General features: G+C 39.2%; 1 protein-coding gene across 1 annotated transcript in view; it reads left to right on the forward strand.

Annotated features, from left to right (window-relative positions):
• The first annotated feature begins 7,632 nt into the window (after nucleotides 1-7,632).
• The window catches only part of ANO5 (anoctamin 5), a 100,413-nt gene continuing 84,337 nt past the window's right edge, over nucleotides 7,633-23,708 (forward strand). The window contains exons 1-2 of the mRNA XM_023519589.1: nucleotides 7,633-7,964; nucleotides 16,838-16,884. Coding sequence (XP_023375357.1) covers nucleotides 7,925-7,964; nucleotides 16,838-16,884 — 87 coding nt within the window. The 5' untranslated portion in view covers nucleotides 7,633-7,924. The remainder of the gene's footprint in view (nucleotides 7,965-16,837; nucleotides 16,885-23,708) is intronic.

Below are 23,708 nucleotides of genomic sequence, written 5' to 3' on the forward strand. Positions count from 1 at the left end.
GGAGTTGGAGGTTGCTGTGAGCGTGATGCCACTGGCACTCTACCCAGGGGGACAGCTTGAGGCTCTGTCTCAAAAAAAAAAAGAATGTGATTAACAACTTTCTCCTTAAAACAACCATGTAGCCTCTGGGTGGAGCACACCAAGGAGGAGAAGATCTCGTTAGGAGGATAAAGCCCAAGATGTAACCTCTGAGGCAAAGAAACTCTTTAATTTTATGCTTTTTGTATTTGTGGTTGAAATTGTATATACATTAGATATTTTCCAAGCAGACTACGTTTTCACAAACATATTTTATAAAATGTTTAATTTTAGCGTACCTATGTGGTATATTTTCACTAACTTGAACCTCCTGTATTTCAGTCAAGTTTGGCTTTCTAAATAATCCAAATTTTAAGGATCCTTTTAGAATTTTAGTAGTGGGTACAATATATCACAGGGAATGCAAATCGGCCAACAATGTATTCTAAACCAACTGTTAAATTGTATATTAATGGGAACTGACTATTTTTTCAGAAGCTTTTATTTCATTGCTTTAGCTATAAAGGTCACCAAAATACTGCTTAATGGAGCACTTTGATCAATCTGTGAGTTTACTGGCTCTTAAGAATTCCTGCCATTGTTTCAAGCAATATTCGTATTGTCGTTGTTATACGCCATGTGCTTCTTTTTAAAAAGTTCAGAAATCCCTGGCTTTGTGCCATAGGTTTCTACGAGTATTACAGGCTAATAAAAATGAATCCTTTTAAGAAAATTAAAGGAACGAGTATGGATTTAACAAGAAAATTCTCCAATATCTCTAAAACTCGATGGCTTAAAGTCAACTTTAAAACATAATAAAAGAAATATATAATAATATAATAATATATTATGTAAATATAATAAAATTAAAATAGCGTGCAATGGTTTGAACAAATGAAGACATGAGTTATTATACTTTATCCACAGAAAAATAGAATTTTTTTCCCATTTTATGGGTAAAGAAATAGACTTAGAAAGGCTGAGAGATTTATCATCCACAGTTAAAAAATGAGCTAAGATTGGAAATCAATTTTATCAAGTCAATACCTTTCCATTAAAAATACTGCTTTGTTGGAAGAAAGAAAATCAAGTAACAGGCGGTTGTAGGAATCAAAAGGGGAGATATTTAAGTGATGGCAGTGGGAAAGGAAAAACAGTGATGAATTTTGGATGTTTTTCAGAAATTGCTGTAGATTGTGGCCTGAGGAAATCATTTTCAATAACTGAAGAGAGTGAGACATTTTGAACGAACACAGGATGGGAAACTGGTAGGTTAAACATATTATTAACATATTGGACAACATCGAAGCTGACTCATTTCGTCCTTCAGAAGCAATATGTTGATTACGAAAATGCATAATGGACCTAGGCTATCCTGCATCCAAGCTCTTGCTCTGTCTTTTTAACAGTGATGCGCTTCTGGGAAGTAATTTAACTCTTTTTGGCCTCAACTTCCTGAACGATTTTTTAAGGGACATAGTAATAATGTTGTTTTATCCCAGATTTCCCCTAATAACAGAGCCTGAAATAAGACTTGTGTATGGAAAGATTATTTTGGAAAATGATCTCAGGAAGGGAAGCTGGGGTGGGGTTGGGAAGAAACAAACGTGAAAGCTGGGGAAGGCAGTGAGGCTGTTGAGCTGTCTCCCACCTCGAGCAAAGGAGGATTGGTCCCTCCAGGAAGCCCTGGAGAGCTGTGTAAAATGCATCTCAAAATTGTCCCTCCACATCCAAGAGGGAAATATTTATTCATCATCTCCAATTATTTAGCGTTTCCCTGTGTCGCGCTAACTTCTTCCTGCCTGCAGTTTTGCAAGCTTGTCTAAACAGAGGTGTGGACAAGCATAGGGAATCCTATGGTGGTGGTGGAGAAGCCCTGGAGCAGGAACCACAAGTACCCAACAGAGCTAAGGTAAATTACATGTGTTTACAACTAACTGACATAGGGAAGACTGGTGTAAAATGGTGGGGCCTAAAGCGAGGACCCCCATTTGGGAACTAATTCATTGATAGACAGCGTATCAGTGGTTGCTATGACTGACTGCAGAGGTAGTTAGGGTGGCTTTTGGAGATGTTCTATACCGTGAATATGGTGAAGGTTACATAGAGGTATCTAATGGACTTGCCACAAAACTTATAGCACACCTATAATTAGTGAATTTCATCATTAATATAATTATCAATATTGTTATGATTTAGATGCAGTTCCTCCCTGCCAACATTCATACCGAAGTTTGATTCCTAATGTAGCAGTGTTGGACGATGTGCTCAGTGGGAGCGCTTTGGGTTATGAGGTCAGATCTCTTATGAAGAGGTTAATGCCTTCCCGTGGGGGGCAAGTTCTTGCTCTTGCAGGAATGAATTACTTCCCACGATGGTGAACTGTTAAAAAGAGCCTGTTTTCCTCAGTTTCTGTCTTTCTTGCTTCTCTCGCCCTGTGATCGCTTTCAACACATCTGCTCTTCCACTTTATGTCATTCATTGAAGCAGGACAAAGCACTCACCTGCCTTATTTTGGACCTTCCAAAAGGAAAAGAGGACCTTCCTCTTTTATTTATAAATTATCCAGGCTCAGATTTTCTGTTATGGCAATACAAGACAGACAGACTAAAGGCAATTATAAATTCTATTTCAATAAATTTGATTTTTTTTTTTTTTTTTACAAAAAGGTTAAGATGTGCAGTGGTTATAAGAGGAGTCTGGGGATAAGTACTAGACTTCATGTCATCAAGAGGATTCAAAGCAGTGGAATAAACCAGGAACATTGATTGATACATGGCAAATACTGAAATCACAGTAGCTATTACAATTACTCTCACTAACTGAAGACAATCTTCATGATTTAGAAAGAAGTAGAAGAATTGGGAAATGGAACCAGTTTGCGGGAAGACTGTTTAGCCAAATTAGGATAAAATTAGAATATATAAGTGACTTGCACATTTTGTAAGTAAAAATTCTCCAATGAGGAGTATTTCTGAGTTGAATATTGAATGAAAGCTTTAAAAAAGTGACAGTCATGGACAAGATAAAAAGAGAATAACAAGGGAGACTTTTGAAAGAAGGTGTAAAAAACAAGGAAATCATAAAGGATACAAAAGAAAGATGAAAACTAACATTCTTTCAATGTTTACTATGTGCCAAAGGCAACATTCTTATTTAGTTTTCATAACCACACCATTTGGTGGATATAATTGTTTCCATCATATTGGTGAGGAAATTAAGGTTTAGAGAAGTGCAAGCACTAGCTCAAGGTGGAATTGTCACTAGCTGGCTAAATGAAGCTTCAAAACTGGGACAGATTTGCCTGATGGAGAGTGGTCTGACTTTCACTGCCATTCTGTTTCTTTTACATCGTGCTGCCTAAAGAGTGGAAGTCTCAATTATGGGAAGAGACTAGGAGTGGTGCAGGTGTGGAAAGCCATTGTGGAAGGTTTGGAAAGAAGCTCTGGATTTAATGACCGATACAGGCCAGTGAAGGATGACCTTTGAGTGAATAGTTTCCTTCAGGGGCATGGTACGATTCAAAACAAAATTCTATGGTAAAGAAAATACAGATTCCACCAGTGGGTATAAACTCTTAAAGTTTATTTGTGAAAGAGAGAAATTGTAATATAAATGTATCTTCTCAGGGCCTAAAGTCTAGACTCTTACTAAAGGATTTGCTGTAGAGTATCTGAATTTAGTTTTTGGCCCCTGTTAATGTAGATGCCAAAGAAAAAGAGCAAGCCTAACATTTGCCATTTAAATAACACAATGACAGATTATCATTTAAATAACAGAATAGCAGATTATACAAAAAGACACTTGTTACTACAGTAGCATATTAATAGTGGTACCAAAACAGAAATAGGTCTTAGCTCACCCCTTCTTGCTATTCACTGTCACTGCTTAATAAGGCCCAGCACCTATCTTCAGAGGAAAGTCAAGAGGTTGGTGCTCAGATAGTAAGGTGAATTCCTAACCCTGTCTCTAACTCTGACTCTAGTCACTTAGTTGTTTCTTTAGACACATTTTATAGTTTCTTTAGAATTAGAAAATTAGTTCTCAGAATGGCACTTGGTCATTCAAGCATATAATATTACTCTCCCAACTGCTTGAAAACAAGGGGTATTGGAGAAGTCAGCTGGCTGGACTTAGGCAGTAGGAAATTCAATGATATAACTTGGTCAAATCATTCATTTCACAAATACTTTGATCCTTTCTGTGTCATGTACCATTCCCGGTGCCACAGATACAATAACAAAGTGAACCTAAAACCTTGGCCTCACGGAGCTTGGATACAGATAAATGTGCATAAACAGATACACATTAAAGTCAGAAAGTGACAATTGCTACAAAGACAAATAACACAGGGTAAGTGGATGGTGCTGTGATGAAAAGCTGCTTGTTGTGTTTGAGGAAGAGCAATAAGACAGCATGGCAGAGTGTGGAGGGAAAGGGAGAGAGAGGTAGGAAATGATGGTGGAGATTTAGCCAGGCCCAGATACTGTAAATACAGCTTTTGCAAATCTTCTGACAAGAAAAACGTTTGGATGTTTCCTAGTTTGTGACAGAAGGCCATTGGACGATTGACAGCAGAAGAGGATCATTTGTAACCTCATTTGCTGTCCAGAAGGCAAGGGTGAGAATAATGCTTCCTTGCTCCTTATCTACTGCTGAGACAGTTCCCCATAATCTCTTTAGTCTTGGAAACAACGCCATCTTCCTGCATTCAAGGCAGAGGGAACATGCCATGTCAGGCATATATGTTGGCAAATACATGTATCAAGCGTATTGATGCAAGCACATGTATTAGTGTATGTGATTACTAAGTATTATATTCGTTTTACTAATGGATACTGTGGTTCCAGAAATGGGTTTGGAAAGTGAGCTTACTCTAGGAGAGAAAAGAATCCAAGATGGTAGATAAATATGAAGGTGCTAGTCAAGAACACTAGGGCTTATTGTAAAGCTCCATGGCCTAAAAAAAAAAAATCAGGATTCAAAGTGATCAATTTTGCAAATAAAAAGATTTGGTTCATCTCGCGAAACCAGGGAGCAGTGAATGTGTAGAATCACAAAGAGCCTGCAAATTCCAAATAAATAGTTGAAGCGGCATTTTGTGGGTGCCAATGATGGAAATACCCTCAACTAGTATTCCTATCTACTAGCAAATCCAATACTTTACTCATGTCAGTCAATAAAACTCCCTCCTGTGTGTTACTATTTTGTTGTTTCAGAAGCCCTTTTATGCACATGATTGATTTGACTTTGACAATCACCTCGAGGGATGGCTGGAATGAATAAGAACCTTATGTTCACAAAGAAGATACCTGTGTTCAAAGAGGACAACTCATCTGTCCAGGGTCATTGTGCTGTCCACCTTATTAAACAGTATAGACAGGGATATATGTCATACAGAGAATATTTCTCGAGATCTAAAAAGGTGTGCATAAGATAGAAACCGTTATCATCAGAACACTACTGCTTTTCGACTCTTTGTTAATACAATTTTATGGATGTTAGTAAAATATAAGCAAACTCAGCATCCAAAACTCCACTTAATCTTAGGCAAAATCATCAATATACACTGTCTTCTCATATAAATCATTTCAAATACAGTGCAGAAGAAGAAATATGAAATAGGGAATTATGAAAAACTATAAAAATGGTTTTATTGTCTTCATTTTAACCTACTGAATCTACAGCAAAGATTCAAACCATCTGCTTACTCACAAGAATCACAACAGCTAGTAGAATACTTGACATGTAAGAAATACTACAAAAAACATACACGTTATAGAAGTTTTGCTAGAATCAAACAAGGATTAATAACCAACAAGTAAATACCTAACACTTCTACCATAATTAGTCATTTATTACAATTACATGTATAGTAAGTCTATTGCTTGCTTGTGTCTATTAACCTTTCAAACACAATTCCAAAATACGTTGAGTAAAGAATTGCCTACAGTCTTGAACCACTTAGCCATAATTCTTATTTTCCTAGAATTTTAAGCAGGGAAAAGATAGCAAAGTACAGGGAAAAGGAGTAATTTCCAGTTTCACAGTTAATCATGACATTCACCAAAACACTCCTCTCTAGGCCTGTTCGCTCATCTGTAAAGGTGACGTTCCATTTTAAGACGTCAGTAATGGAGGAAGACAAGACACATATCTTTGGTCATCTCATCCTTATTCTCAAATCACCCCATCCCTCCCTCAAACTCAGGGTCACTCCCTCCTCAGCTCTTTCAGGGTTGTCAATTCAGATCTCTACTTCACCTTTTGGTCAGAATCAGCAATCTGAGTCCCCCACTAGACAGTGATTCTTAAGTCTCTAGTATTGCGGAGTTGGCAGCTTATAGGGTGTCAGCAACGTAGAACCAATTCAGAGGGGGCCTGTGAAGAGAAATTATCCATTCCCCTTGTGGTTGAAGTTGTGGGGGGAGTAGAGGTGGCTGGGAACACTACACAATCCTTTGAGGTGGAGCAGGAATCAATGTCACATGGATTAACTTTTATTCTAGATAATTTTTTTTTTCTTTTTGAGACAGAGCCTCAAGCTATCTCCCTGGTAGAGTGCTATGGCATCACAGCTTACAGTAACCTCCAACTCCTGGGCTCAAGCGAGTCTCCTGTCTCCACCTCCCAAGTAGCTGGGACCACAGGCGCCCGCCACAACGCCCGGCTATTTTTTGGTTGCAGCCGTTATTGTTGTTTTGGCGGGTCCGGGCTGTACCAAGCACTCTACCCCGCTGTCCTTACAACAGCCCCAGAAAGTGGGTCCTATTATCATTTCCATTTCAACAGACAGAAAGTGAAGCTTATCGAAATTTGACCTTTCAAGGGACTGAGACTAACTTAGAACTCAGACAACAGGGTTTCACCTTCCCACAACTGGAGAAAACAGGCGTCCTGTCAGCATCCAGGAAGCAGGCAGGAAAGTTAATACCTAAGGGAGAAAAGTCAAAACCTAAGTGCCAGAGCCAGAGGGGGCGGGTTATTTAGAACCCTGGGCACCCCTGCCACGCGCAGGCCTTAAAGGGGGGGAGCTTCCTTAAGGAGAGGAACTTTATCTCACCCGACAAAAAATAACTCCCGAACTGAGAGGGGTCCTCTCCGAGGGGCACCCTCGGCGGGGAAGGGCCAAGCCAGGATGGATGAGGACCGGGAAAACCAGCTGGGGGAGTATTTGGCCCATTCGAGGGGTTCAGAGGAGGAGGGTTCAGATGGCAGAGAGGCGGCAGCCCCGGAGAACCAGTTGTCCAGGGCGTCGGGTGACCCAGTAGAATTGGACCGGGTAAGCCTGTTGGGAATGGAGCTGGCCGGCCAAGACAGACGGGAGGACGAGGAGCCAGCAGAGCGGCAGGAGGCAGCTGGCCCGGAGGAGAGCCGAGAAATGGGCCCCGAGGAGCGGCGGGAGGCGGCGGGGCCGGAGGAGAGCCCGAAGGCGGCGCAGCAGGGGCTCGGGGGCGCAGGTCAGAGCCGAGAGGAAGAGGCCGGCGGCCGGCCAGCCAGGCCCAGGGGCGGGCAGAGCGCGGTCCCCCGGGGCGGAGCGGGGGCGAGGCTTGAGGTTGGGAGGCGGAGAGAGAGGCGGGGAAAGAAGCCGAGGGGCCTGCGGAGGAAGGACTGGGGCAAGAGGCCCCGGGAGCAGGACAGGTACTTGGAGAAGCAGGTGGAGGGCAACGAGGTCGAGGGGAAATACACTGTGGAGAGGAAGCCCCACTGGCAGAGGGACCCCAGATCCTTGGAGTCTGAGGAGGAGAACGAGGAGGAGAAACAAGTGCCCGACCTCTTCGAGGTCCGGCAGCAATCCGGGCGGCCCAGGATCAGATTCAGTATCTGCCCCAAATTAGCACGCCCACCGCACCGGTCCTGTGGCAGCTGCGTCTCAGGACTCAGTGCCTTTAACGAGCTGGCGAAGATGGGCGACCCGAATCTCCTGGAAGTGGTGGAAGTGGAAGGTAGGAGTCCGCCTAGGGGTGCCGAGGGAGAGTCGGGCTGCACGAGCTGACCCTGCCGTCCGCGGCACAGGGCCCCCCAGGGGACGTTGGCTGACCTGCGGCTCGAGTCCCGGGGACGTTCGTTGCGTGGCGTGCCCAGCGCGAGTCCCTGCCTGGGGTGGCTGGGATGGGTTTACGCGCCCTACAAATTTCTCTGCTGCTGCCGCGAGGTCAGGACCTGCGAGGTCTGTGACCTCTATGATTCTCAAACGCCTTCCCTGCTGCCTCGGACGCTGGGGAGTCGCGGAGGCTTCAGGGAGGCTTGGCTAGCGCGCTGCAGAGCCTGCACCGCTGAACCCCAGAAAGGAAGGGAGTCGCCTTTAGAAAGTGACAGCTTAGAGTGCACGCCAACTATCCCACGTGTAGGGAGATGGTCTTCAAGCCCTTTTGCCTCCTTCTTTTTGCCTCTTACTGATCTTGCTTTGAGGTGTTTGTAAATTATGAAAGGAGCAGATGCTAGGGTCTGTCAGCTTGAGATTCATCACGCATTGGGGAACGCTGCCGGTTTTTAAAAACAGCTTTCACTGAACCTTTGGTTCCCTTGAGAAATACTTGTCCACTGTTTGCTAAGGCCTTCACACAGACCTATAATCTGTGGGTCTATTTTAGCACACACTTTTTCCTTAAAATGCACTTTTTTTTTTTTTTTGCTATCTTTGGCACCTTGTTTCCCTCCATGACGTTCTATTCTATGTATGTCTTCTTTAGTATTAGATCTAAACATGGAAAGACATTTTTTAAGTGATAAAAGATCCATGAATAGTCGTGTTGTTAAGTCTTAAAAGGCATCAAGAAATAGTGTATCATTTATCCTCCTTGTTCCCCCTGTTAACAGCTTTGTTGAAATATAATCTATATGCCATAAACTTATTCATTTATAATGTACAGTTCAGTGGTTTTTAGTATGTTTACAGAGTTTTGCAATCATCACCCTAATCTTATTTTAGAACAGTTTCATCACCCCAAATAGAAACCTCTTTGGCAGACAATTCCCCTTCTCCCAACTTCCCACTTCTTCCTCTAGGTAGCCAATAATTTATTTACTCTATCTGTGAATTTGTCTATTCCGGACCCTTTATAGAAAAGGATCATGAAATATGTGGTCTGTTGTAACTGTCTTCTTTCTCTGAGCATAATGTTTTTCAAGTTTATCCATGTTGTAACTTGTATTACTGCATCATTCCTTTAATTGCCAAACACTATTCCATTGTACAGATATACCATGTCTAATCCATTCATCAACTGCTCTGTTGCCCAGGCTACAGTGCCATGACATCACCTTAGGTCGTCACAACCTCAGATTCCTATGTTAAAGTGATCCTTCTGCCTCAGCCTCCCAGGTAGCTGTGACTCAAGATGCCTGCCACCAAGTCCAGCTAATTTTTCTATTCTTAGTAGAGAAGAGGTCTTGCTCTTGCTCAGGCTGGTTTTCCCTCCTGAGCTCATGGGAACCTCATTCTTCAACATCCCAGAGTGCTAGGATTACAGGTGTGAGCCACTATGTCCAGACTCAGGTGAAAGTTTTTGTATGAGCATGTGTTGTAGCTTTTCTTGAATATATATCTAAGAATGGAATTGCTGGTGAACATTTTGAGAAACTGCTAAACTATAATCCAAGCATTCACAATTTTACAGTCCCACCAGTAAAGTATAAAGGGTTCCAGTTTCTTCACATACTCACTAACACTTGTCATTGTCATCTTTATTATTGCCATCCTAGTGGTTGTGAAACATTATCTCATTGTGACTTTGATTTGCATTTCCCCAATACAACGACTGAAGTAGCAAGAATTTTCATATGGTTATTGGCCATTCATATAGTTTCTTTAGAGAAAAGTGTATTTAAATCCTTTGCCCCTTTGAAAAATTGAGTAATTTTTCTTTTTATTATCGAGTTATAAGTGTTCTTTGTGTATTCTGGAGACAAATCCCTCCTTAGATACATGACTTACAAATATTTTTTTATCCTGTAAATTATCTTTTCTGTGATGCCTTTTTTTTTTTTTTTTTGAGACAGAGCCTCAAGCTATCCCCCTGGGTAGAGTGCTGTGACATCACCGCTCACAGCAACCTCCAACTCCTGGGCTCAAGTGAGTCTCTTGCCTCAGCCTCCCAAGTAGCTGGGACCACAGGCACTCACCACAACGCCCGTCTATTTTTTTCTTGCAGCTGTCGTTGTTTTGGCCGGCCCAGGCTGGATTCAAACCCGCCACCTTACGTGTATGTGGCTGGCGCCTTAGCCAGTTGAGCCACAGGCACTGAGCCACTTTCTGCCTTCTTGATGGTGTCACTTCAAGCATATCCCTGCTTTTAAAATCAAAAATAATGTGAGGACAGAAGGAAATAAAGCTATTGAAAATTTTAAGCTTTGATTAGTGGTTCTACTAAGGGACTTAAGCATCCTGATTAGTGTTCATTGGTGTAAAAGAAGTTAAATGACTTTCATAAGTACAGCATTGGAATTCCCTTGCCATATTCATTTGATGATTTCCTCCTGGGCTAAATATGTGTGTGTTTTCATTTAAAGTATTAAGTATATTAATCCCTTATAATCAGTCCTGAAGTAAAACTCAAAACTGTGTAAAGGTACAGAAATATATTTTTTATTGAAGAAGAGTAGAGGGAAAAAATGTGTATTATTTAATGTTCTCTGTGTAATGAAGAAAATATTTCAACATGGCATTATAGAAATTGACCATTGTCATCTTAATTTTGAAGTGTGATCTAGTTTAGCTTTAAGATTATTATTCTTAGTAGAATTATAAATTAGTATCACATAAGGTTATATGAAGCGTGGTTTTTTGTTTGTTTGTTTGTTTTTGTTTATTGATTGATCAATTTAGACAGTCTTGCTCTGTCCCCCAGGCTGGAGTGAAGTAGCATCATCATAGCTCATTGCAACCTCAAACTCCTGGGCTCAATCAAGCCTCTTGCTCCCGAGGAGCTGGGACTACAGGTGCCCTCCACCATGCCATGCAAGTTTTTCTATTTTTGGCAGAGATGGCATCTTGTTCTTGCTCAGGCTGGTCTGAAACTCAGGACTTCAAGCAGTACTTCTGCCTTGGCCTCCCAAAGTGCCAGGATTCTAAGTATGAGCCACAGCCTCTGGAAGACTTTAGAACTTTACACAAAATGCTTTCAATTTTCCCTTTTCTTTGAAAAGACTTTTATAATCTGTTTATGCTCTCTCCTATGATCATAACTGTGCCTGTGATTTGGGTGAGGTGAAGGAAAAAGGTAATGATGAGGAGGAACACCATATATTTTATGCTTGGGTCTAATGACCACATCCTACCCAAATTCCTATATACATATTTGTTCATAGATCCAGAACTGAAACATCAGAGAGGTGTGACATTGGTGAGAGCAAAGCCTAAGGAGAGGGATGGTTCAGGCTACTCTTAGGACTCTTATTTTCTTAGATGTTGCTCAACATGTCAGTTATTTTACTGGGTAATTTTTACTGCTCATTATTGAGATGTCTATTATTAGTATGTATCTGAGTCCATTTTCTGTTGCTATAACAGAATATCACAGCCTATGCAATTTGTAAAGAAAAGAAGTTTGTTTGGCTTGTGATTCAGGAGGCTGAGAAGTCCAAGAGCATGGCGCTGGCATCTGACAAGGGCCTTCTTGTTACATCATAACCTGTTGCAAAGGCAAAGGAGCCTGTGAGACAGAGGGAACTGGGGTAAAACTTATCCTCCCTTCAGGAAACCACTACTGAGATAAACCCACTCCCTAGATAATTGTTCCCTGCCATCTCAGGAGAGGAGCCCTTATGTCCTAATCTCTTAAAGGCTTCACCTCCCCACCTCCCCACCTTAGTACAATGGCACTGACATTTCAACATGAGTTTTGGAAGGGGCATTCAAATCATTGATAGCACTAGAGTTTTATGAAAAGCGTGTTGTTATGAGGATGCTTTTTTTTTTTTTTTTTTTTTTAATAGAGAGTCCAGTAGATTTTTTGAAACCTACTTCTATATATGTTTCCTTCTGCGGTAAAAACCACAATTATGAAAACAAAAGTGTTGCCTGTAGAAGACTAAAACATTCTAGGATACATAGTATCAATTTTTAATAGCCAATTTCATTTCTAAATTTTAAAATATAAACAGATTTCTCAGAGTACATTTACCTGTACAAGTAAACCTCAATCATTTTATATTATGTATTTCCTAAGACACCTTTGGGAATTGAGTGTGAGAGTATTAAACAGTTGATTTACATGTAATAACATTTCTCCCAAGAGAGATGGCATTTTGCCTTTTAGGTGTAATAATGAGATATTTTTAGGATTTGTTGCATTTTCTCTGAGTCTCTTTTCTTCCACAGTTGAACACGTTAGCAATCATCAATCTCCAGGAGGCTAATTTTCTGCTATCTACTAATTTTTTAAATTGAGTTTCTAATGGCAAAATATAATGTAACAAATAGTTACACAGACAAACACTGCTAGTAAAATGTCAATGTTGCTGAAATTGAACTATTGACTGGTTGACAATGCATGCATGTTCTGTTTGTCAGTGTATATTCTTTAGCTGATTTATAATATAGTCAGCATTGGAAAAGACAGTTGAGTGGTTTTAGTGCTGGAAAGGCAGTTTAAATGTTGAATGTAAAGTTGATTTCCCCTTACAGATACATTAAACATTGTGTTTAAACAACCTGTCCTTTAATAATGTGGCTGCTTCATTGCAAGTATTTTGTTCTATGCTGCTGGTAGGAGTGTAAACTGAGAAGATCGTTTGGTAAACGCAAGAGCTATTTTTGGGTCTGGGTTTGTTGGAGTGTGTATTCTTAGTAATGTCCCTTCAGTGAGAACCCAACCTTCAGTCTTCGGGCTGGATTTCCTTTTGGCATGTCTTTGATAATTCCTTATAGTGATTGGTACCAAATTCCTCATTGCTTCCTTTGTGAGAATGAACATAATCATCTCTATTCACCTTAGAGGAAGTTTTAACAATAGCAAGAAGCTGACAGTTTTGTCAGTTTCAAACCCTGTCCTTCAGTCAGGCCTGTATTTTTTGGACAGGGACTTGGTGATTCTGCATAGTTATTACATCTCTATAGTCTGAATAAAAAAGTGTATGTGAGTCCGTGGTATATGTGGGTATCTGATTGTATGTGTGTGCATGTGTGTGTGACAATGCTAGGGAGCAGTGAGAGGGAGTATAGTATATGGAGAAATAAATCTATCCTCTTGAATTTTTCAGCTTTTCAGAAAAGTATATGTTTGACAAAATGTGTTCTTGCCGGCTCTCAGGGAGTGTACAGTCTTATGGAGGGAAGTGTAATTGGGCAACGTGCCCAGAAAGGGAAATCATAATGGGTATTCTTCTTTCATGTTACACCAACATTCAACTAATAATAGGTTCTTAAAAGTTAGATGTAATAAAATTTGAAACCATCTAAATGTCCTTTTCATTGTTGGCTACATTCATTGGTCTGGTTGCTTTCTAAATGGATCTTTTACCTACGAATGATTTTCTAACGCCACACATTGGTCATCTGGAAAACGGTAGTTCACTGAGTTATGCAACCTGCCAGACATTAACATGTTTCATTACAAAACATCAAAAAGTCATGTTAACTTTTTTATTGATCTCCTCAGGACAGTCTTGGGAAACTGGTAAGCCCGTGACTTGTAAAACTTGTAACAGACACAAGTTTTCTGAAATTCTTTCATTTGAAACTCCAGTGTTAGTATTGGCAAAAAATACTGCCAGCTGTTTTCCATGAAGTGACAGGTTCATGTCATTAATTCTTGAGCTAACATCTACCCATTTGCTAAGTCTCTGTGACCATACTGTGTCTGTCAGCCTTATTTTCAATGAAAACAGTGTTTCATGAAAAACTCAGCTACTTCACTGTGTAATACAAAATATTTTTTTTCACAAAATAACAGTGGTACTGTGGAATGCAGCAGCAGTACCTTGTGCACAATCCTATTTCTTTATAGATTATTAAAAAGATCTGTGTTAACGTAAAGATTTAATCAAATTAATAATTTAACTGTTTTATCTACTTCAGACTGTAGTATTCTGTTCTAGCAGTTCTGAAGTTAAACTAGATTTTTTTCTTTTATTACTGAATAATACGTGTTGCTGGAGAATACCATGACCGCTAGTATAGTTTGGTGCTGTGGCCTTGATTTGTTGATGGCGCCAACAGTTTTATCCCACTGCTTTTGTACCATCAGTATACATGGCAACAGAATGAAAAGGCAAGTAAAAAGTATTAATATTATCATAACATAAATTAGATCTTGACAGGGATTGTTAGAGCATACTTTGAAAACTGCTGACATGGGATTTGAATTGTCAACTATCGAGTGTGTGTGTACATGGTGTGTATGTGTGTGTGTGCATGTATTATGTCTATGTATGGTTGTGTGTCTGTGTGTGTGTGCATGCACATAATCATTCTTAAATGTCTCAAGGGATTGGTTTCATCCGCAGATTCTCAAATCCCTCATATAAAATGGTGTAGTAATTGCGTATAACCTGTACACATCCTTCCATATACATTAAATCATCCTTCCATATACATAGATTACTTATAATACCTAATACAAAGTAAATTCTGTGTAAATAGATTAGTATTTGGCACGTGGCCTGGCACATGGCAAGTTCTCAATTTATTTTGGGTTATTATTTTGCAGGAACTGTAGGAAAAAAAAACTTGGCTCCTTTGCTGGCCTCCTCATTCAAATTCATTGAAACATTTCTTTCAATAAATGTTTGGGAAGGAACTGTCATCTGCTAATCTGCCTTTTCAGTATGTGAAAAAGACAAAATCAGACACTGTGTCCACCTTTCAGGGACACACGGTCTTTGGTGAGAAAAAGATACTCATCAAAAAGCACATGTATCCTGATGGAATTTGAAACTTTGAAAAGTACCATCCAGTAGAGATTTAAAATTATTTGAACTAGTCAGATGGGTGAGAGAGGGCTTCCCTGGGGAAAGTGACTTATGTGCTGATATCTGAAAAAGGTGAGAAGTGACCCAGGGTAAGGTGGGAAGAGAAATAGTGGCTTAGCCTGTTGTGTGCTGCTAGAACAGAATACTACAGTCTGAAGTTCCTTCAACACTTTGTGGAAACTCTGAGATTGCACGGCCACATCTGGTGAGCTCCTCTTTGCTGTCAAATCATGGTAGAAGGCAGCATTGTGTGACGAGAGAGAGCAAGTGGACTAAGAGGGCGGAATTCCCTTTGTAACAATCCCTTCCTGCCATCGTGCAGAGCCCTCATGACCTTAACACCTGTTAGAGGTCTAACCTCACAGCACTGAATGTTGATAGAAACCATTACAGGGAACCTGCCTTTCAGGGGTATAATTGTTAAGATACCACAAAAGGGAGCTTGGAACTGAAAGAAGGTACAAGAAAACTGATAAAACAAACAAACAAAACAAAAAAAACCTAGCAGGCTGGGGTTGAGAGAGCCAGGGCAGGTGGCTGGAGAAGTAGTTTGGTTTTAATTAAATTTTAAAGTCAGTAATCTGACAAAGGTAACGGACTTATATCAGGAATGATCTTTATCTTTTACTATTAAAGCTATGGGCCATGAATCTTTTTAATTTTTTAAATAAAATAAAATTATACGTAAAACAGATACTTCCTACAAGCCAGTATTTGTTTTCATATGTGGACTTGATTTAACCAACGAACAGACAAATATCCAAAAGTCCTCTCCGTAGAAAACTTTGAACTTTACCCCCGAGCTGACTTATAATGATTGAATTTATGTCAAATGTAGGTTTGTCTACACAGTGTGCGTTTAATAGTATCAGAGAATAACTAAGTGGTTTGCAGAATCTGTAAAAAGGAAGTAAGCTGTTGTGATCCAGGGACAATTAATTTCATTTAACATAAGTTTAATATTGTTTTGTAAAGTGAACTTTTTCCTCGCACTGTGAAAAAAGCTATACAAGGGGCGGCACCTGTGGCTCAAAGGCGCCAGCCCCATATGCCGGAGGTAGTGGGTTCAAACCCAGCCCTGGCCAAAAAAAAAAACTGCAAAAAAAAAAAAAAATAAGCTATAAAAATAGTAGATTTTTTTTTTTTTTTATGGTTTGGGGACACATACTAACTTCTCCTAAAATTGTAGTTACTGTGAATGGCCTTTAAATGACAGCAACATTTTAATTCATTTCCATTGTGACATTTTCTAAAAAAAAAAAAAAGTTTTCAGCCTAGGAAATTTTTTATTTGAGAAATATTTCTCAGTGTTTTTCCAAGTCGGAGTCACTAAAAGAATCTAAATTCTATTTTAACATATTTTGGCATCACATATTTATTTGAACATGTATTTTAGTCCAAATGACTAAACATATATCCATTACAAGTCTGTCTGTGTCAAGAAAGTAATTTGGCTTATTTAGTGCTCTGGTAGTGTTTTAATTACAACCAGTCTGGTTTAATTTCAGAAATAACGATGTGAGAGAATATTAAATCTCACAGGGTGAGAACTAAAAGATCCCAGTGGACAATGTTCTAATTGGTTATCGTCCTTTTAACATTTTTGTTGCTACGAATTGATAACTGTATTGATCAGAGTTTGTTTATTTTTGGTGCTAAAGATTATATTCTATGCATCCGTATTTGCTGATTATAGTCAGTTTTTGGTGAGGCTTTTTTTTTTGGAGGCTGTTTGGAACAATTTCGTTCCCAGAAGATATTGTATTTTTTTCCTTTCAGTATGTTTTCTCTAAATGTTTTTGTTTGTTGTTGAATTTTTGTTTTCTTCTTCTGCAGACTTTTGAACATACCTGAATATGAATAGTTGACTAGTTTAACATGCTTTATTCTTTCTTATTTCATTTAGGGAAAATATCCAGTAGAGATACGAGCTATGCTTACAATATCAATGAGGTAAGTTAAATATATATGTATTAACTTCCTTGTAAGACAAAGCAAAATATCAAGACAAGGTTAGAAATTTATTCCATATGAATAGTTAAGTATTTGTACTATGTTCTATTTTGTCTTCTAATGATTCATTTTGTTTTGTTTTGTTTTTTTGGTAACTAAAGCAAATTCCATGTTTCATGCAGATTTAATATTGGATCTTAATTGATGTTATATGGGGACAAAACTAATTTTATATTTTTTGAGGCTTTCTGTGAAATAAATTATTCAGAAATACTGAGCCTTGATATACAAGATAATAGTATTTGGCTTAATTGTTTGCAAGAATGTAATGCAGGTATAATATGTGACAATTTTTATGTTATAGTTATTAGTATGTGATTAGTGCTTATTAGCTATTATGCTAGAGTTCAATTGACTTCACTCTACATACCTTAATTAAATATATTACATAGAACAAGAAATAAAATTCAACCTCTAAAAATACATAATACTTTAAACTAAAGGCCTTATTTATCAAAACATTCCAAAAGATACAGACAATTTAGGTTCTTCTACACTAAGCATAAGTATTTTAAAGATATTTCAAAAAATAACATTTCTGTCAGGGTCCAGTTGATTCAGAACTCTCTAGTGACTCTCACAGAGGTTGATGTCTTTCAATGGGTTGCAATTGTCCAGCTCTATATAAACAGCGTCTTTAAAAAAGATTTCTAGGAATGACTGAAATTCCTCCTTGGAGAAATATATCCTTCAGGAATAGATTGGCTATATGCTAGTTGACTTGATAAACGGGCTGGATAAGATGGTTGACTTAAGATTTCCAGAAGTTCTAGGTTTCCTTTAAAAGTTCAGTAACCAAGATGCTCAGAGAAACAGAATATGAGAACCGAAAGAGACTACAAAGATCACATAGTCCAGCAATTTTTAATAGTGTAGTTTGCAGACCACCTCAATAAGAATTATATGAATAAATTCTCCAAAAGGAAGACTCTTAGGCCTATGCCCAGACTGCTTATTAGTATCTTTGGGGATGAGCCTGAAGGATCATGATTTTACAAGAGCATCACACATTATACCTATTGTCATTAACATCTCAAAACTGTTGTCATAAGGCAGAGTCTCCACAACTAAAGTGATATAATGTGGCACAGAGAGCAGATTTATTAAGTCAAGGTAAATATTTATGAGTCAAGGTAAATATTTTTGAAATAGAGAAAAGAAAAGATTAAATTTTTCATGTCTTTGGAGTACAGAGGAAAAGATTTATCTCATGAGATTGATCCAATTTAAATGATACCAAATATATTATCATGTCATTTTCATTTTGGGTTGATATAAGAATACTGTTCTCTTCACAGATCTTTACATGTATTATTCACGTTAACTTCAGTCACATCTTATGTTCTTTGTTCTCCGTGTGTCTTCCATATTCATGTACGTTGCAGACATCTAGAAGAGAAAAACCTATTCATCAAGTCAAGTCGTATGTGTACTGTGTACTGTTTTGTTTCACTTTGTACATTTCAGGAAAAATAGATATTGTTTCCTTGACTTCAAGTTCAGACAGATCTTCATTTGAAAGAATTTTGCTCAACTTTTTAAAGCTTTGTGTTTGGCTTGATGAATTGAAAAAAAAATATTTTATTAAATTAACACCATAGTTCTTCAGAAATATAATATCCAGATGTTTTAAAAATTAAGTTTTCCTTTTAAGGGAAAGGAAACAAGTAATAGATCTCCACCCTGGGAACATATTGCTGTCACATCAAACTCCCTCTAGACTCAAATTAGAGTTATGTTTTATGTGTCTTTTTCAATATAATGTACTTTGGAATAAAAATAATATCTCTCTGAAATAAAAACCAAAAAATGGCAGCTGACGTTTGGAGTTCTTAAGGGGCTATATTACCAAATTAATCATTTCAAAAGTAATTACCACTCTTGCTTCTGGAAAGATAGAATAGAAAATTTTTCTCTTCTTATTCTTCCAAGTATGGCTAAAACTCCTGGATGTTATATATAAACCAAACATAAGACTATGAAAGTTAAACGAGAATAAAGGCAGACCAGCTAGCAAGCATGAGACCCAAAGAATAAAACTGAAGTTAGTTTTCTGTGTTTGCTGTTCATTTGCTATATTGGACACTGGGTGGACGAGAGGCCTGCGACTGAGAAATGATAACTGATACAGACAAAATAAAGCCTCAAGACATTCCTGCTGTCTCTGGCCAATGAACCAGGAAAAGGGTGACCTAGAAATACAGAGAAATCTTAGTCAAACAGCTGCTCTATTTGGAACCAAACATCACACACACACACACACACACACACACAAACACACACACACACACATATCATGGCCCTAGCACCACCCTTTCCATCAGAACACAGATGAGGAGACTAGATGTTTGCTTCTAATTGGTTGTAACCAAGTGCCTAAATCTCTATTGGTTTGGTGTCAGAGAAGGTTGAATGGGGAAGCAGGAATTTTATTCTCACTGGGTGATAATACATCCCTTTCACACACACCACTAGGTGTCAGTGGAGTTGATGTGGGAAGCTTGGACTTCCACTCTCACCAGTGATAACAATTACCCAACCCTTTTCTGCTAGTGATACCCTAGTGAAGAGTCAACAATTTCATTGCTGCCTAGAGGTAGAGAAACCATGTCCATTCCAGCCCCCACTATGGTGACAGGAGAGGCCATATAGAGAGCAATAATGAAGCATCCTTGCCCTTCTCAGCCTTAGGATCAGTGGAGGATTATCAGCAACCTTGAACTTTGATCCTCACCCGGAGTAATGAGAAACTGTTTCGCACTACCCTGTGTCATGTCAACAAAGTCTGAGTTGGGGAACCATATTTCTCCCACTAGGTAGTGAGGCATCACACTGAGTACTCCACCAGAATGGCATAGTGGGGGGCTTGCTAAAATAGAAGACTTAAATAAAATCTAGGGTCTCATAATGTCCCTGAAGTTCACATTTCTGTAGAAAATCAGTAATAAAATAAGAACCAGAACGATCCCAACAAGAATGAGAAAAGATAGTCAACAGATGCCATGTGAGGTGACAGCAAAACAATAGAAGTTAGAAAAGCAAAGTGGACATTTTAGAATTAAAAAGTAGAATAACTGAAAAAACTCAACAGTAGAATTGATAGATAGAGGAAAGAATCATGGAATTTTAAGATAAAAGAACAAATTACTCAATTTGAACAGCAGGGAGAAGCAGACTGGGGAAAAAATGAACAGAGCCACAGAGACATGGACGTGTAAGATTATAACAAAAGATGTAATATTTGTATGCTTGGAGTCCCAAGAGAAGGGAAAAATATATTAAAAAACTATTCAAAGAATAGCTAGAAAGAGTACATTTGTCAAAAGACATAAACCTACTGATGAAAAAGATGGAAGGAACCACAAAGATATTTACACAAATCAAGCTAAACATAGTTCTAAAAACTAAAGATAAAGAAGAAATCTTGACAGCAGTGACAGAGAAACAATAACTTAACTATAGGGAAAAGTAATTAAAATGACAGTAGATTTTTTTATTGGAAACATTGGAGGCTGAAGGAAGTGGTACAAATTTTTTCAAGTGCTCAAAAAAAAAAAATAGCCATCTAGAATTCCACAGCTTTTGAAAATATCATTCAGGAACAAATAAAACATCAGGATATTCTTAGGTGAAAAAAGATTAAGGAATCACATCTACCATAAAAGACTGCTGAAGGGAAGTTCTTTTAAAAGTTCCTTTTTAGAAAAGAATAATAAAATAATTTCATAACATAAGGAAGGAAGAACAACAATGAGAGAAAAATATAACTATATAAATACTTTCCCTCCTTGAGTTTTCTAAATTATTTCATAATTGAAGCAATAATTTACACTGTCTTATATAGTTCTCAACATGTGCAGATGATTATTTAAGACAATTATATTATGAACAAAGATTCGATGGTATAAAGGGACATTAGAGTTATATACCTATATTTCATTTGACTGGTAAAGTGTATATACACATAGACAGTGATAAGTTATGTATTTATAATGTATGATCAAGATCAACCATTAACAAAGCTATAGAGAGGGTAAGACAACAGACTATAAGCAGCCAGCAGATGCCACTCTCAAGCGAGGATTGAAAGTTGCAGGTGGATGCCCTACAAATGAACCTTCTTGGAAAGAATATTATGAATCACTGAGCAGTGAAGAGACATTCAGGGTGAAGGAGAAGGACACAGGCTAATCCATTCAACAAGATACAATGGTACAGAGGAGACATCCACACATGGGAAGTACAGGAGAGAACCCAGGGGCTCCATGCTCCTCACATGAGCACTGCAGTCCAAGCTTGACAAGGCCACCACTGCCACTGCAGACTTCTGGACTCATCAGGGAGTTGCTTAGAGTCTCTGCAGCAATACCGGGCCAGAAAGCAGGAATACTGTGTTTTCTGTTTTGGGGTTGTAGAAATTGATGCCATTCTAAGCTCTCTTGTCTGCACAAAGTGAGTGTTCTGGCATGTCCCATGGCAGGAGCTGAGTATCCCTTCCCCAATAGGGAATATTAGCAGAAAGATGCCAAAGGTGCCACCTGGGAAGCCCTACAGTGACTGCCTCCATGGGGCATTGATAGCAAAAGAGCCTTGGTTACCCAGCAGCTGGCCCTGTGGCCCCTCTCTGTGACCCCCCACGTTATCACAGCTCTTCCCTTGAGGTTTCCATGCTGCTAGCTGGTATGAGGTTCTGCCTTTATAGTTCCCACTATACTGTCTGACCCTGTGCCCTGTGCATAACTCCTTTACTGCCTCTGGAGTCATGCAGGACCCCATAGTTCTGCACCCAGGCTCTAGTTCTAATGCAGAGCCCCAAACATCTGCCTCCCAAGGCTCCAATGCTGTTGCCAGGCCCCACAGTCCCATCTTTGACACTCCCCATTGGTATTTAGTCCCAGGGCCCTGTACCCAAGGCACCATGCTGCCTTTAGGGCCTGCAGCTCCACCCTTGAGGCTACAGTGCTGCCTCTGAACCTCACAGACATGCTGTCCAAGGTCTACCACTGCTGTAGATCCCTGAACTCTATCCCAAGGCTCCAGTGCTACTTCCTGCAGGTCCTACAGCTGATCTTGAGACTACAGGACTACTGCTCAGCCTGTGGCACTGCCCTGAGGTACCAGCACTGCCGCTGGCCCCATTAATCCTGCTCTGAGGCCCCGCACATCCCTTGGACCCCATGGCCCTGCCCTGGAGATTCCATGGCCTCTAGTGCTACTGTTGGGCCCTACAGTCCTGCCCCAAGGTTTCTACCAGCCACCTGGTAGGAACTGTTAGCTGATTCAACACTCTGCACTCTGCCAGAGACTCACTACACTTAAGCTGCGATCACACCTAGACCTGGTTGGAGTGAACACCAAGGGCCCAGATACCCATGGTTACTGCAAAATAGCATTAGTCAGTAATACTGTCATACTTGTAGGGAGACCCACGAGAAGAACTCTCCCACAATGTATGGAGAGATGTCTCCATGGAGAAAGTCTTGCCCAGCCCACTTCAGCAGCAACTTTAGCAACAAACATCAATCTGCACAAAGATCACCCAGTACAAGCATGGACTGTGACTATCACAGGGGAATGAGAACATAGAGCATAGATATCTATATTATAAGCTCTCAATGCATCTGCCCCTCCTTTTTGATCAATCTTCCAGTGTAGGTCACAAAAGCACTATCTACAGACTTCTCCTTCTTACTAAGTAGGAAAATTCCAAGCAAAGGAGAATAGGTGCACTGCAAACTTAACTGCTCTGATGTGAAAGAAAAAGTTTTAGATGAGAAGTAACCAGTAAAACTCTGGAAACACACATAAAAAAAAACAAGCTATTTTCATACAACGAAGTGATAGCACTGGAGCTACAGAAGTGGATCACAACCAAAAGGAAATTGTCAAAATGTTAGAGATGGAATTCAGAATATGAATGTCCAATAAAAGGAATGAGATTGAAAAGAATGCTAAACACCAACAAAAAGCCAAAATTTTTTCATAACATCAATGAAAGAAATGAAAAATTACTAAAGAGCTAGAAAATATGAGAAAGGATATAACAAAATTTAAAGAAATGAAAGTGCAATTTAGGAGTTTCCAAAAATTAGAAAAAGCTTCAGCAAGCTAAACGAATAGAAGAAAGAATCTCAGATCTTGAAGACAAGGCTCTCAAACTAACCCAGTCAGAGAAAGAAGAAGAAGAAAGAGGAGGAGAAGGAGGGGGAAAAGGGGAGGAGGAAGAAGAAAAATAAACAATCACTCAAGAAATATGGGCCTATGTGAAGCCAAGCAATATATGAATTGAAAGTTTGCCTAGGGCAAAGAAGTAAAAGCAGAATGGCCATTACTAAAAATCAAAAAAAAAAAAAAAAGAAAAAGGTATTGAGATTGATGCAGAGAGAATGCTTATATACTCTTTGGGGTTGTAAATTAGTACAACCTCTATGGTAAATGTATGGAGATTCCTTCTAGAAATCAATGTAGAGCACAGAGAGGGAAAGAGGGAGGGGTGGGGGGCATCATGGTGTATGACACACCTTTTGGAGATAGGACACAATTATAAGAGGGACTTTACCTAACAAATGCAATCAGTGTAACTTAGTTCATTGTACCCACAATGAATCCCCAACAATTTAAAAAAAAAGAAAGAAAGAAATGTAGACTTGTCATTTGACCCTGAAATTTCTACTAATGGGTATCTATCTAAAGGAAAAGAGATCATTTTATCAAAAAGACACCTGCACTTGAATATTTATTGTGGCACAATTCACAATTACAGA

This window comes from Otolemur garnettii, unplaced genomic scaffold (assembly GCF_000181295.1).
Source record: "Otolemur garnettii isolate 467f Iridium unplaced genomic scaffold, OtoGar3 scaffold00001, whole genome shotgun sequence".
NCBI lineage: Eukaryota > Metazoa > Chordata > Mammalia > Primates > Galagidae > Otolemur > Otolemur garnettii.